The 15646-nt window shown below is 35.1% G+C and overlaps 1 protein-coding gene and 1 long non-coding RNA gene across 8 annotated transcripts in view; one reads left to right on the top strand and one right to left on the bottom strand.

Annotated features, from left to right (window-relative positions):
• The window catches only part of LOC112540269 (uncharacterized), a 100595-nt gene that overhangs the window by 51411 nt on the left and 33538 nt on the right, over positions 1 to 15646 (top strand). The window lies entirely within an intron of this gene.
• Positions 13129 to 15646, bottom strand: part of ANO6 (anoctamin 6) — a 55340-nt gene continuing 52822 nt past the window's right edge. The window contains exons 20-21 of one of the 2 annotated variants that reach the window (XM_007424886.4): positions 14589 to 14801; positions 13129 to 14159 (exon numbers count right to left, since the gene is read on the bottom strand). In XM_007424886.4, the coding sequence (XP_007424948.2) occupies positions 14595 to 14801 (207 nt within the window). In that variant the 3' untranslated portion in view covers positions 13129 to 14159; positions 14589 to 14594. Of the gene's footprint in view, positions 14802 to 15646 lie in introns of both variants that reach the window. The other variant, XM_088141757.1, reaches the window with a different exon arrangement.

Below are 15646 nucleotides of genomic sequence, written 5' to 3'. Positions count from 1 at the left end.
TCCAATACATATTTTACCATTTTGTCATTGTTGTATTTAGGGATAGACACCTACGTTGGCAGAGCACTTAAAATCCAGCATTCTGGTACCTTCGTGCTCCAAGCAGAGCTTACAATTGCTCTGAATGCTAGTTCTGGCTTGAGTTTTGGGTTTTGTAATTTTCAGTTTGGTAGACTGCTGTTTTAGCTTTGAGAAGGCTTTTATATTGAAAGGCAGGGGGATAAGCTTCCAAACATTTACAATGAAAATAAGATTAATTTAACATGGTGAACTGCCTTAATTTTGTGTACCATGAATCCCCTTAATAAGATTGAACTGGGTAGATGTGCCATATTGAGAATATGGAATAGATACATATCCAGGTTGTGCCAGAAAACACCTTTGTGGCTCTCAGCATAAGAAGGATTTTATAGGCAACACCATGGTTAACCATGAGATACTAGAATTCTGTCTAGGGGAATACAAAATAGGGAGACACGGTGGCGCAGTGGCTTAATGACAGTGGAGTTTGCTGTCCCGAAATGGTCGACACTCCAGCGGTTCGAGCCCAGCTCCATGTGACGAAGTGAGCTCCTGTCATTCGTCCCTAGCTCCTGCCCATCTAGCAGTTCAAAGGCATCCCATCTGCAAGTAGATAAATAGGTACTCCCATTTTGGTGGGAGGAAACACTGGCGGTGCTTTGTGCGGGGAGCAGGAACCAGTGCTGGAGCTGCCTAGACCCGATTGGTGGAGGATTGGCGGAGGAAGAAAGCCCAGATGAGCCGACTTCCCTGCGACCGCTGCTAGCCAGTAAAGAAATTAGCAATTGTTTAAATAAATAAATAAATAAATAAATAAATAAATAAATAAGATTGTACGCCACCCAGAGTCACTTGTGTGAGATGGGTGGCTATATAAATATGATGTATAAATAAAAAATAAAATAAAATCAAGAGAACAACTGATGGCCGAGGGACATAGCTGACAATGGTTTTCCTATTTCCAGTTATCAGAAAGATTCAAAGTAGACAAAAGAATGTATGGTACTGAATATTCTAAGACTGACTTTGAAACAGAATTATGTACAAATGATGAACATGTGATTGCTAAAATGTATAAACTTTTATTGAAATTTGAAACAGAAGAAGACAAGTGAAAGGATGTATGATAAAGTGGGATAAAAATTTTGGTTATAATATACAGATGGAACAATGGGAAAAGATGTGGTTGAAAGGACTGAAATTTACACTATGTTATAATCTTAAAGAGAGCTTTTATAAAATGATGTACTGTTGGTATATGTCACCAGAGAAATTGTCTAGAATGTATAAAGATACTTCAAATCTATGTTGGAAATGTGAACAACAGAAGGGACATTTTATCATGCTTGGTGGATGTGCAAAAAAGCTAGAAGATTTTGGGATCACTGATTCAGAGGATTTTAAAGATTAATATACAACTGAAAACAGAACTTTTCGTTTTGGGACTGATAGATAAACAGTTGGAAAAAAGTCATGGAATGTTGTTTTTAGTATATGATAACTGCAGTGAGATTATTGTATGCACAAAGATGGAAAGATTTGACAATACCTACAATGGAGGAATGGTTGGTGAAGGTGATGGCCAAATTGACCTGTTTGGTTAGAGAAAAGACAATATCTACGTTTGTTGCTGACTGGAAACCCCTTATGGACTTTTTGTGTAAAACAGAACAAAATGAACTTATGATCTATGATTTTGATGATTAGATAGGATAGATTATAGAAAGAAGAGAGTTACAATATAACTTTAGAAAAAGAGGTAAATCTACAATTGTACTTATAACTGCTGTAAAGAAGATCAGAAGCCACTTCTTTACTGTATATCTTTTTTCTTCCTTTTTTGTCTTTCCTTTTTTTCTTTTCTTTTTCTTTTTGCACTTTAACTTTCTGTTTTATTTCTTCCTTTTTATTTTTCCTTCTTACTTTATTTTAGTTTGTATTAATTTTTACTCTTGTTTTTAAAACTTTTAATTACATTATATTTAAAAAGATTGAACTGGGTTCGGCCAAGTACAGAGGATGTAAGTTGGATCTACTTGGATCCTATATGACAGGGTTGTGTATGGTTCAACCGTTATTTAGGAGAGGTGTCTCAGACCTTGCAGGTGCCAGACATAGACTCCTCATTGTTAATGCAACTCTTGAAAGTCAAAATGCTTTAATGAATAGCAAGAAGATGCTGTCCTTACACAGACACAATGTCCAAACTACTTCTACCAAATACTTTTCAAAGTATGTGCTGTCCTACTATATAGAGGAAAATTTGAAGGGCTACTTGTCTCAAGTCACACTGAGAGGCAGACAATAACCATTTTATTGTGAGCTGTTTGGGTATTTACATCTCCCAGAAGAAAGCCAAAGAAGAATTAATCAGAACATTCTTCATCTATATAAGCTATTCTTTGGTGGTCAGGCCAGTGCATTCACTTTAGATACTCCTATTCCCTAGGTAGTGTCTCCCTAAAGGTCACTACCTTTAGAACTATTTCCATTTCTCTCAGTAAATATATCAGCAATTTATTAAGCCAGTTATATGATACTAATTCGTTCTGCCTAGTAATATATTCCTGTTTAGGAGGGGCAGAGGGAAGGAGAGAGAGAATGTAGTATGACTTCCTGTAACATAGCTCTTTGTCTTCTTGGAATGACTCCTTGTGCTTTCTTTCTACTAACTTTTGACTACTCAGTCCATATGCACTTACATCTGCTTCAACAAAGAGACAGTTTTCTTTGTGGCTCTTTGGGTATGTATGCAAGAATTCTAAACCAACCTGCAGTCAAAGACCCTGCCTATCCTGAAAAATAAGGCTCATTGAAGAAGGTTAATGGCATTTACTATAGGATTCCACTTTCAATGATTAAATAAGATTATTGGTAAATTGGTTGCATTCTTATGCACACACATATGAGTATAAATCATATTGAATAAAAAGGACTCGTGTATCAGTGAGGTAGAAACAAATAACTGTTAATTAGCATTATTAATCTGTTGGAACAATGCACATAGTTGCTTTATAGGGAAACCGGTTAAATGTTTTCCTTCAAAAAGGTGAGGGTGAAATTTGCATAAAGGAAGTAATTTCCATTTTAACAATCTTGCAGGGTATATTTACTGAGGGATAATGACTTGCTCTTGCTCTTGCTTCTACTCCATGGTGGTGATTGTGCAATATCCTTACCCAGATGATTGAATTAACCCATTTTCTAGTTTTGCACAATACAATTAAAAAGTAAACAAATTAAAAATTAACCAAACACACAATACATTAAGCCATACAAGACAAACTAAAATTAAAACTAGCCAAGTCCTTCATGCAATATTTGAATTCAGATTGAGGTTTGTAACTGAACTGATTAAGAGTGTTGTGGAAATTTTGCCAGGTCTGTCATTTTACACAGTTGACTTTGGTTTGATACTAAGGCTACAGTGCGTTCTGTATGTGGATTCCATTTTTTTACAGTGAGTGACATATAGTGCATCTGTTCTTCTTACATGTTTCAAAAATACAGGTGAATTTCCTCAAACCCTGCAACTTCTTCTTATGCTTCTGTTTTAAAGATGCACTTGTTCTTACCACAGAATACCTAATTCCCCCAAGTTTAGAAGAGTGGAATTACTACATTCCAGACTGCCAAAATGTCTCAATAAACTCTAGTGCTTGCTGTTTGGGTTGCCACTTGTTAGTTGGGTTGCCACTTTGCTACTAGTGTTGTCACATGGAAATTGTTCAAGAACTTTTCTACAATAGATCTTGTAGAAAAGTTAATTACCAATGGAGGAAGCAATGTCAGTTATATCCTTAAATCAGAAAGTTGTGCCCAGACCAAGAATCCTTGTATCCTAAGTAATCATTAAATATGTAGTCTTAAGAAAATTCTATACTCCTAAGTAAAATTATGACAAGTGGTCCTGCATTAATAGGATTTGAAGTGTGGCACATCAAAATGTCAGCTAAATTTGGAATATATACTAGATATAAACTGGAACCATTTTATATTATGGTTCTTTAAAATTCAAAAGTTGCATCCATCATTAAAAGCATTTTAGAAACATTCACATTTAGGAAATGTCAATGAAAGTAGCAGGTAGCAGCACACGTTGTAAAGAAAGCCCAAGAGCATTTAGAACTTACTTTCCTCCGCCATTACATAAACATGTTCATTTTGAGAATAGACATCCACTGCAGAAATGATGCTTAAATAGCTTAGGTTCATGGCATCTCCAGAACTATTTGCTTCCATATGGTTATGCCTGCCTGTTCAGAATTTTGCAATTCTTCCTTTATTTGAGCTCAGATTGCTGAGAAGATGGATGGAGGTATTTCCATGGTTCACTTCCTTGGAAGGTGTTCTCAGCCTTTTTCCTGTTTTCCTTCTGAAAATTGGTAAAATGAATCCTTTTACACGGATCCATTTGTTTTCCTCTCCCCTCTTTTATAGACATGTGTGTATATACAAATACAAATTATTTGAAAATTTAAATTAATTCATTATATAGATTATTGCAATACATTGTTGCTCTGGGGTCCCAGAATTGAAGAATAGTACAAAAATAAATAACAGCAATAAACAATAACCCTTTACTTGAATCAAGACTTAAAGATTTATCAATGCAGTTGTGATCTTTAGGAAATCCTGAGATCTTTTCTGTAGCTATCAGTAGACCAAATTTTGAGGGCAACCTGTTATTAGTCCACAAAAAAGGAGGAAAATGGATCTAATAAACTCTGTAGGGCAGAGTTTGTGATGGGTTTCTGAAGGCCTGTATAAAATAAACCTTTCAGCAGACACAAAGCTAACTGAGTCATGAGTCTGGCCCATCAGTGATGCTGAAAAGGTAGTCTGTTAATCCTCTGTGCACTGTCCCCTTTCAAACCCTTAGGTTGTGAAGAGATATGCCAAGTAAAAGGTAATAACTGATGGTAAATAACTCCTGTGTGACTCTTATTTTCAGATCCATTAAGGATCCAAGGGAGACTAACCTCTGTTAAGGACATTGTTATACTAATTGTTGTTGTTCAGTCATTAAGTCGTATCCGACTCTTCGTGACCCCATGAATCATATCGCGCCAGGCCTTCCTGTCCTTCACTGCCTCCCTGAGTTTGCTCTGTTTCATGCTCATTGCTTCAGTGATGCTATCTAACCATCTCATCCTCTGCCATCCTCTTCTCCTTTTGCCTTCAATCTTTCCCAGCATCAGGGTCTTTTCCAAGGAGTCCTCTCTTCGCAATACTAATACATCTGATTATTATCATGCTGACTTGGCTAGAAGATTCATAATCTCTCTTATTCCTCTCTATTCAGTTTGTGGGAATGCCGAGGGCTTTCTGTTATAGAGCCAATTTGGTCTAGTGGTTAAGGCATCAGGTTAGAAACCAGGAGACAGTGAGTTCTAGTCCCACCCAGCTGGCTGGGTGATTTTGGGCCAGTCACACTCTCTCAGCCCAACTCACCTCACAGGGTTATTGTTGTGGGGAAAATAGAAGGAGGAAGGAGTATTACGTATGTTTGCCACCTTGAGTAGTTATAAAAATAATAAAGGTGGGGTAAAAAAATCTACCCCCCCCCTTCACTTCTGGAAAGCAATTCACTACACAATTAAATATCTTTTTCTGCCATGAACAGTGTGTATGCACTGGATTTCAAAAAATTATTCCTTACCCAGAAAAAATAAAGTTTCATTTATTGAAAATGGTGAAATAGACATAAAGGCAAGTTTGTTAGTTATAAGAAAAATCCCCAAATCAGGGCAATACATTTCTTAGGTATCATTATTACTTGGATACAGATCCTGGAATGTTTCTTAGGACCAGCACTTTTAAATTTTGTGTGATTCCTCTTTTTCACAAGGGATAGGATTTATGCCACCTGAGCTGGGACTTTATCCCCCATGATTCTGTCCTTCTTTTTAAATATAAAAATATATTTAAATATATAACAGACTTATTTCTCTTGCCTGTTTTCCATATCCAAGAAACATACATGGAATACCTAAAGATAAAAATAAATTTAAGTTGAATATGTGCAAAATGGTGTGGAGTAAATGAATGCTGAAATCCCACTTTTATAATACTAGAATCTGAGATTAATCAATGAAACTTAATGCTGAGGAATGTAGTTAAACAAAAGGAAGTGCATGGAATCATATTTCACTTTCACAGAACTAAGATGTCTTTAAAAGTATACTAGACAAATTCATGAAAGGTAAAGCTATCAAGGCTACCAGAAGCATGGCTATAGCTCTGGTGGAGCTGGGTGACCTATAAATCAAATGAAAGTACCACTTCTTGGCAGATAGTAATATAATATGCTAGTGAACTCTTCTCCTGCTTATAGGTTTCCTACTGGTATCTGATATGTTACTGTGGAAATGTTGGATTAGCTGGTTTTTGGCGTGATCCAGCATAGCTACTCTTCGGTACTATTATTTAGTATATCATTACAAGCATTTAATGACTGTAATATTTTTGGCTCAATGTAATGCAAAAGTATGCGATGTCAGCCAATTAGCATCAATTGTGGAAAATGTTTCTATCTGAAGGGAAGCCTCCCTTATAGACAAGTCAATCTTCTGTGTATTTTTGCAAGAGCTGGAGGAACTGCAACAAGAAACCCATTTCTACTCAGTACAGATATGGGGTGAGAATTGTATACTCACACTTTATATATTTACTTTAGGGATCTGTGAAAAACCGCATTAACAGTGACATGAGTAGTTAGGGGTGGCATCTTTTCTCATACCAGCTTCTACTCTTCTTGTATATTAGAAGCATGCAAACTTTTCTGGGCTAAAGATTGCACTTTACCTTTGATATAATGTGATATAATTTATATTCCATTGATTGCATTATAGTTTATTGATTATGGTTCATATATTTTCTCTTTTGTCACATTAAAAATTAGTGGCAATTTTTGGAGACAGGGACTAAATTCAAGGTTTGGTGAGGCTGTAGGTTTGTACAACCTTCTTGTACATAGTTACATGGTTTTTGAGCAACAATATTTTTGTGCAAATAAATTTAGATCTGGATATGTTTTGATACACATCATGCTCTTGGGAGAGTGGAAGGAACATGTGAAGACATGCACTGGGGCAGAGCAAGCTGGTTAGCTGCTAGCAGCAAATCCCTGGCACATTTTGTCCCCTGTTTTTATTTGCTGTTTAAATGGCAATATAGACTATATTATTCTAATGGATGTAAGCTGCTAAGACACGCACTTACCACAAGAAGGTTGTTTGTTTGTTTTGTTTTGGTTGCGTTACTGGAACTTGAAAAACATGACCTCATCTTGCTTGATGCTTTCCAAATGTGTATGTGGATGGTTTAAAAGTTTCATTCATGTAAAATACCGTATTTTTCCGACTATAAGACGATACTTTTTTTTCTAAAATCCTTACCCTAAAAACTGAAGGGCGTCTTATTCAAGGAAGTCAGCCGAGAATCGCGGTTGCAAAACTGCCAAACTTTGTTTCTGCAAAGAGGCTTCCTCCTATTGCTAGCCTCCAATCACGAGTGAAATAGCTTGTCTCCCAAACAGACTTCCTCCAATCATGAGCCTGATGTAACTGACGTCAGCTGATGCTGAACAAACCAATTAGAGGAAGGCTGTTTGCACAGACAAGCTATCAGCAGTTTCACTCGTGCTTGAATGTAATTAGTTATGCAAAAGAGCCTGGAAATAGAGCTGCAGAGAGACGGTTTGGATCTCCTCCCACCGAGTGTATCAGGTAAATATTAACTAATTACTAAATAAAAATGTGTTCTGCACTATCTTTAAAATACTGATTTTTTAATTTTGGGCTGGAAAAGTGGGGGGTGTCTTGTACATGGGGGCGTCTTATTGTCGGAAAAATACGGTAGTTGCTGTGATCTCACTTAATTATATTCATAGAATGCACAAACAATGATACTTATTCTAGTTGCAATTAAAACGGGTCTGGTTTATCTTATTGAGAACAGAATAGAAAACTGAATATGCAATTAAAAAAAACTCAATATTTTTATAATGCATAATTAAAACCAGAAGTTGCATATGAGGTTACTGTCTCCAAAGAAGATGTACAACATATAAAGCATAAAACAAAATAAAATATTTCCTTATATTCATTATTTTCAATATTAATTATTCTAATATATGACATAAAGACTGTCCATTAGAATGAAGCGTTATCTTTCCAGGGATTTTAATAATCATTCAGGTTATTTTTCCTACTTTAGTTAAGATTTATTTAAAAAAATCTAGACTACTTCTACACTAAATGCTATTTTATAAACTTGAGGTAGTAGATACTTCCCACTTGCCCACTTTAGATAATAGCTCATTCCATCCTGCAACTAGATATGGATGCATTACCATTTCTGTGTGTTGTGAAAGTTTGAAACTTTACTCAGGAACAACAGCCTATTCCTTCTCCTCTTCTAACTGACTTTATTAGGAAGGTACTTTTCAGGTAGAACCTCTATGAGTCAACCTGCTTTCTGAAGAGGAATTCCTTCTCTGCTAGTAAGTGAATGATGCAGGATTTTATGCCCCAATGCTTCCTTGTTAGGTTCATAGGGGTTTTTTAAAATTACAGATTGATAGATAATAAACTAAACATAATGAGATATATAACAAGGATGTTTACTATAGTGAATTGTGCGTGTGTGCGCGCGCGCCTCCAAGTCAGTGTTGATTCCTGACAACTGCCTGGACTAGTCCCTCCAGTCTTCTTAGCAGCATTGTGCCAATGCCTCTTTCCTAGGGCTGAGAGAAAATGACTGGCCCAAGGTCACCCATCTGGCTTTGTGCCTAAGACGGGACTAGAACTCACAGTCTCCTCGTTTCTAGCCTGATGCCTTAACCACCACATCAAGCTCTCTAGTGAAATCTAACACATGGAAAAATTCTAAAGATGTGGCATTTTAAAGAATTAATATTCAGAGTTCTTGAGTGTTTTTCTAAAGAAGATGAAATGTGCTATTTTTCTAATACAATAGCCAGTTACCAATCCATAACTGTTCCATGTACCATCATATTAAAAACGTCTATTCCTATCTTTCAGCTTTTCCAGTATTAAAAATTAAAATAATAAGAAATGCATGTGTAGTTAATAAACACCCAAATACAATTATCAGGGGTGGTGCCAGCTTCTAAATGCAAATCCTTCACCAAATTCTCTAACAAGAGACCAAAGGAAGAGAGAGAGAAAAAAAAAAAATACACCCATCAGAGAAAGGGGTGCATGATGAAAAGGACTATGACTGAAGTATTTCCAAACAAGCACTACTCTTAAAAGAATGATACAAATTTATATGAAATCGTTCTAGCAAAATAATGTATTCTGAATTCTGCCAAATGTTTTATAGCACATCTTGGTAATGGGAAAGGATCATTACTCAGTACACTCATGAGTTTATAAACGCTAACAGAACTGCATTGGTGGAAGCATAGCTATTTATTTTCTGGTTCTCCTATATTTCAGAAAAGAAGCACAACTAAGTTTAAAAAAAAAGTGAAGAACAGACTATTAATTTTTCTTTTTAAATTCCTTAAATAGAATATCTGGTAATATGCCACAAAACTACATTGTGCTCCAATATTTCCTTCCTATTATTAAATTCCAATCATCTGTTTGACTTTTATCATCGTTATAGAATTTCCTACACAAAAGAAATGCTCATCTACTTTTTTTTCCCAGTAAGTTTCCAGAACTCTTTTCATTGATTCTTTTTCTCATCACTGCTTCTATTTGATAAGAAATCATGTTTCAAAGTTCCTATAACAAAATTGACCCCTCCCTCCCAAATTGGTCTGTTTAAGTCACAAAGTAGTAGTTATTTCTAATCTTAACACTGGCTTTGATCCAATGTTTAAAGATCTTATATAAGGTTTTCTACACCTGTGAATTTCCCTTGGCTAGAAAGATTTCCTTTTTATTCCAAAACAGGGAATACTGTTATTAGGCCAACTAAAAATAACGTGAGTTTCCAAGAACTCTCCAATAGCTTAACAATCACAATTGGGACCAGCAACTCTGCTGCTAAGCAATGCGGTCATTAAGTGAGACATCACATGACTGCAATGGACTTACAATCTCACTTCTGCTGTGGTCATTAAGTGAGTCATGGTGGGTTGTTCAGCAAGACATCATGTGACCGCCATTCTCCATTGACTCTGCTTGTTGGAAGACAGCTGTGTGTTGCAAATGGTGATCAGATGACCGTGGGAAGCTGCAATGGTCATAAGTGCAAGAACCAGTCGTAAAGTTACTTTTTCAGCACTTTTATAACTTTGAACAGTCACTAAACAGGGCAGTATTTAAGCAAGGACTACCTGTAGGTGATTCTGAGATCTTTCATTGAGATTCTTTTCTCTTAGTCAACAATATTTTAATCCCTCACAGGACTGAAAGCAGAATATTAGGCTTGACAGTCCTAGATGATCATCACTGGACAGCAGTTGACAAAATAAGCAAGGTGCCACACCAGCTCAGTGCAGGTACCCAAATTAATAGATCCCTGACAGATAGTTGTCCATCCTCTCGAATCCCTCCAGTGAAGCATGGGAGATCCCTCCCTTCCCCTCCCTTAATAATTAGCCAGTGAAGCATGCTTTGGAGTTGGGTGGCCAATAAATTTAACATCATCATCTCCCTCAGGAATGGGTTGCACTGTCAAAATACTGTTAACAGTTAAGAAATGTTTGCTAACATTGGAACAGATTCTCTTTCCTGTACTTAAGTCTCTTAGTCCATGTGCTGCACATTGTGATGACAGAAAAAAGATTTGACCATCTTCTGTGGGACACCTCTTCAGGTATTTGAAAACTCCTAGCAGCTTCCCTGTCTTGTTTTCCCAAGATTAAACATACCTGGTTCCCTCAGTCTTTCCTCATAAGTGTTGGTTATCTGTCTCTGAACATTGGTGTTGCCATTTTTTTGTGTTTCTTCCAGTTTCTCTGAATGTTTCTAAAGTTTGGTGCTCAGAACTGAGTAAAGTACTTGAGATGTATCTGACTAACTTAGAAGTATTAGCTTCTATTATTTTTAAACCATTTTTATTAATGCAGTTTAAATTATAGTTGATCACAAGCTGAATATAAGCAGGAGTGTAACATGCCTGGACTTTATAGCAGCCATGTTACACTATTGTTTCATATTCAGCTTGTGATCAATTATAATTTCAAAATCCTTTTCACATATAGCAGTACCAAGCCAAGTATCCCCTTCCTTAAAGCTGTGCATTTATTTTTCAGAATTGAAGAACTGCCTTTATCTCTAATTTCATTGTGTTGTTTTCAGTCCATTTATAACCCTGTCAAGATCATTTTGAATTTCATTTCTACCTTATGGGATCTAATCATCTCCACTTAGTTTTGTGCCATCAGCAAATATGATAAATATTTAGTCCATATCTTCATATGAGTAATTATTGAATACGATGAAGAATATTGATGAGCATTCACTTTTTATAGTTTTTGAAGCAGTTGTGAAACCATCTAAAAGGCATGCCAACCAGCGCTTCAGAATGTAACCACTGTTGAATTATAAGGGCTTATTCATTTTCAGTTATAACTTTGAGATTATTTGTGGAAATAATTAAAATGGATACACTCGAGCTGAAATTGAGCATGTTCTCATAAATAAATAAATAAATAAATAAACAAACTAGATTGACTGGAGTATATGCAAGTCTTATGCATTTGTTGTTTGAAACTAGACAGTTTTGAGTCTTCTAAAATATATCTCTGACAAATGCCATATACAAATACCCTGATATACAATATACTAACATATGATCAAAAAGGCCCCAAACTCAATAAATTATATTACAAAATCAGCTTTATTATTCTGATAATAAATAAAAAATACGTTTCACACCAGAACATAGTAAAAACATTTTTTAAAGTATAAAAATTAAGATTTTACTGAGCAAATACTACTTAAATTGTAGAAATACTCTAATATATTGATTCACAGCTTGATTCTCTAATTGCCGGCAGCACAAGTTACAGTGAAATGCTTTGCACTTGTGCTAGAAAACCTTATAAACGTGTAGTTGGGCATTACAGTTACATTCAAGTTTCTCTAATGAAAAATTAATACTCAGGACAGTCCAATTTTCATTTTCAAAGGTATATTTGATTCTTTTTTTATTAACAATATTTTATTTGGATATGGAAAACGGCAATGTACAATGCTGTTATTAGTGGCTCTGTTTTTATCTCATTTTTAAATTATCTAACTGTGATCAAATTAAAATCATAATTTACTAATCTGTAAAAGTAAGCCTATCTAAGATATTTTTAAGCACTTATACAAGCAAAGACAACGATTTGGCTTCTTTGCTCTAGACGTGAGAGTATTATTAATATGTAGGCAGTATTTCTTTTCTATATATTGCATTATGTTCCAGTAGTGAAGGAAAAAAAGATCAAGATTTATTCTCTCATCACATAATCAGATTTATAGAATACACATAGTAATCATCAATACATTTGTTCATTTCATTTTTTAAATGCCACCATAATAAGGAAGTGATTATTGTCAAAACTCAAGAACAATTATATTTTTTGTAATTGTTATTAAACCAATATTTAAAAAAGCAGAATGAGGGCAGCAGCCAATGTTCTTTCTGCTTTGTGATAAGTGGCTATTTTTTTTTTTACAATGAAATGCATCCATAATAATGAAAGAAAAACCCCTGTAACAATAATATTAAATGTATACCAACAGACGGATACAGACTAGTTCTTTCCAGCTGTTGTCTAGCAGCCTACTGTGTTGTAGCAAAATTTTCATGCTGCTAATGTCCTTGCCACAGTGACATAGGGTGTGGAATACACAATGGCCGTTGTTTATATTCTTCATTATCAATGCATATTCTTTTAACCATTCTAAATCAAATAAAGCCTTGTTTTGGCTTTTGGGATAAGCTAATGGCTAATGTGTGTCTTTTTTAGCAAAAGTTATCTTGGTATCTGGACAAAATATTCAGTTGCGTTGCTTTACATTCAGTATAACCTAAGCAAGCACACTTTTCTCTGGCACAGACAACTTTTTTCTTTGTTCTGTCTTTCTCTCTCATGCATATACATCTTTCCCACCCATCCCACCCCCATATTCACATCTGGGCCTGTGCATGCAGACAGGATTTTTGACTTTTTATTAAGGACTCCCAGACCTGGCCTACAAAAGAGTTAGGTATTTCTCTCTCTTTGCCTCCTTCCATTGTTCATATAGATTTTTACATCCCAGTTGTACAGTAGTAGACCTAAAATTGCATTCTGTGAGATGGCAGGAGAAATGTCAGAAGCAGAGCAGACAAAACAGTTGACAAAAGGTGAGTTTGCCAGAGAGTGGATGTGGATGAAGGACACATTTTAAAATCTGGACAATCTGGCACAATTCCAGATGGCTGGTCACCCTTACTTCTATGTTCCTAACTAGTGATAAAACTCACTACATAGTAGAATGTCAAGGATATTCTGACTTGTTAATCATGGGGATCTGAGTATTTGCTCATACATGTCATAATGTCCGAATGATGTCTCTTTTGATCTTTTCAGAATTTTACTGCACTCACACTCATTTGTGTTCTTACAATTCTACATAACCAAGCTTCACTTACTTTAATCACAAAAGGACACTATCACATTAAAATAAAAAAATAAACATCTGAAAATGGCATATATAACCAATTATGCATATCCAAGCTCTTATGAAGTTGTTACATGTCAAAGATAAGCTTGGGAAGTGCACAGCTACACCTTAATTGAGAGCTGCAGATGTTTTCTTCCACACAGTGTTTTGAAACCCATTGCTTTGGTATCTAGTGCAGGAATACAGTAAACATAATCAAATACTGTTAGGTTGAATATAAATTCATAGCACTTACATGAAGCTTTCTACACTCTAGAATAGTAATTGAGCCAAACTCATTTTTACAAGCTTCTGTTGTAAACATTTGGAAGATATACATCTCTTTCCAGTAAGTCACCTGCCAGTTTATATTAATGCATCTTTATCCATTGTGCTCTATTTCACACTGCTCCATGAGATTTTTGCATGATTTCATCTGACAGCATACATCCCGTTATAGTAGAAAACTGACTTGAAATTCAACTACTGTATCCCTCCTTTCCAACAGACACACTGAAACACAAAATAAAAATGTATATGAAGATGGAAACAATCACAGATAATTGATTTTTCCAACTTGAGAAGATATTCATGAATTAACAGAATGCTTGGCTCAGTAATGTATATCAAGACAATCAAGAGGAATTTTACAGAGACTAAAGGGTCAACTGGGATGTATGCATCTATGGAAGTGACTTAGGCCTTTTTAAGCTGATGATTTTGGACACCCATCTGCTGAATGCTGGTTCATGTAACTTTCCAAGCCAGAAAACAATTCAGGAGAATGTGTGAGTGAGAAAATACATATGAAAATTATCTATTCTATTAAACTTGTTTATGAATATTTACTTCTTCTCTTGCTGTGTTGACCTATTAAGTCTTTAACCCAATTTTTGTTGGTTTCTTAAAATATTCACTCATTGTTAGATGTTGTCAACTAACCAGCTTTTATTCATATTTAGGTCGAAAACTGCTATCTGCTCCTTTTAATAATTTGTCAGCAATGTTCCCCATATTTTTCTTTATAATTTTTAGAGGATTTTCATGAAGAAGCATTTGTGTTAGGTATTTCTCCCGTTTAATTTTGCTCTTAGTTTTCTTTGATACATCCGGAATGGTGTATGAAATGACAAACTTCACAAAGTAGATGACATGCTGGAAATAAAGTCAATATAAAGACAATCAGTTTCTTACAATCAACAAATATTATTAGAGAGAAAAACACAGCAACATTGTAATTCTCTGATCATTCAGAAAGATGCATAACACTCTGTTTCTTATTATTCATTGTGATAAAAGGATCTGATCTCCAAACAAAAAAGAAATGTGCCCCACAAAGCAGTTGTCTCAGCTCAACTGAAAAGGGAAATGTAAAATGGTAAAAGAAGACGGTAAGAGAAGACTGTATCTAGATGGCAAATTCTTTTTCATTAATTCAGTGCTTGATTGCTAGTAAACTATTGGTATTGTGGCCATTATTATGTATATATTGTGCGGAGGCATAGTATTCTATTTCCATCTCCTTAATATTAACATTAGATTTGCTTTTTCCTATCTCAGTCATTACAAAAGCAATGAAAATTCAGCATCCATATCTGCATTCTATTTGGAAATTGAGTTTATCCTCCTAAAGAAGAATACAGAAGAATTGTTGCCATTGTGTTAGATTAATATGATGCAGGAAAATATTTTTTTTAATACAACTTCTATCTTCACTGAACATTTCTTCACGAAGTGCATATATTATATATCTTTAAGAAGAGTTATGATCAAATTAAATTGTTTTACAGTCTTTTCATTTAAATAAAAAAAATCAGTGTTTGCAAATTTGGCTAATAGTGAGAATCAGAAATGAAGTGTCGATGGAGTGAGATGGTTAAAAAAAACCAGGATTGGATAAAGGGAGTTAGTGATATCAGAGATAATAGCTTAGGGTATAGAATTGAATTTAGTACTGTCAAAAGTATATATTTCCATATATACATTCATGTTTACTGTTT

This window comes from Python bivittatus, unplaced genomic scaffold, assembly GCF_059951505.1.
Source record: "Python bivittatus isolate LINGU-HERP-01145 unplaced genomic scaffold, Pbiv_v1 ctg000330_np1212, whole genome shotgun sequence".
Classification (NCBI taxonomy): Eukaryota; Metazoa; Chordata; class Lepidosauria; order Squamata; family Pythonidae; genus Python; species Python bivittatus.
Note: the sequence above shows the minus strand (reverse complement) of the source record. Positions and strands in the feature narration are given on the sequence as shown.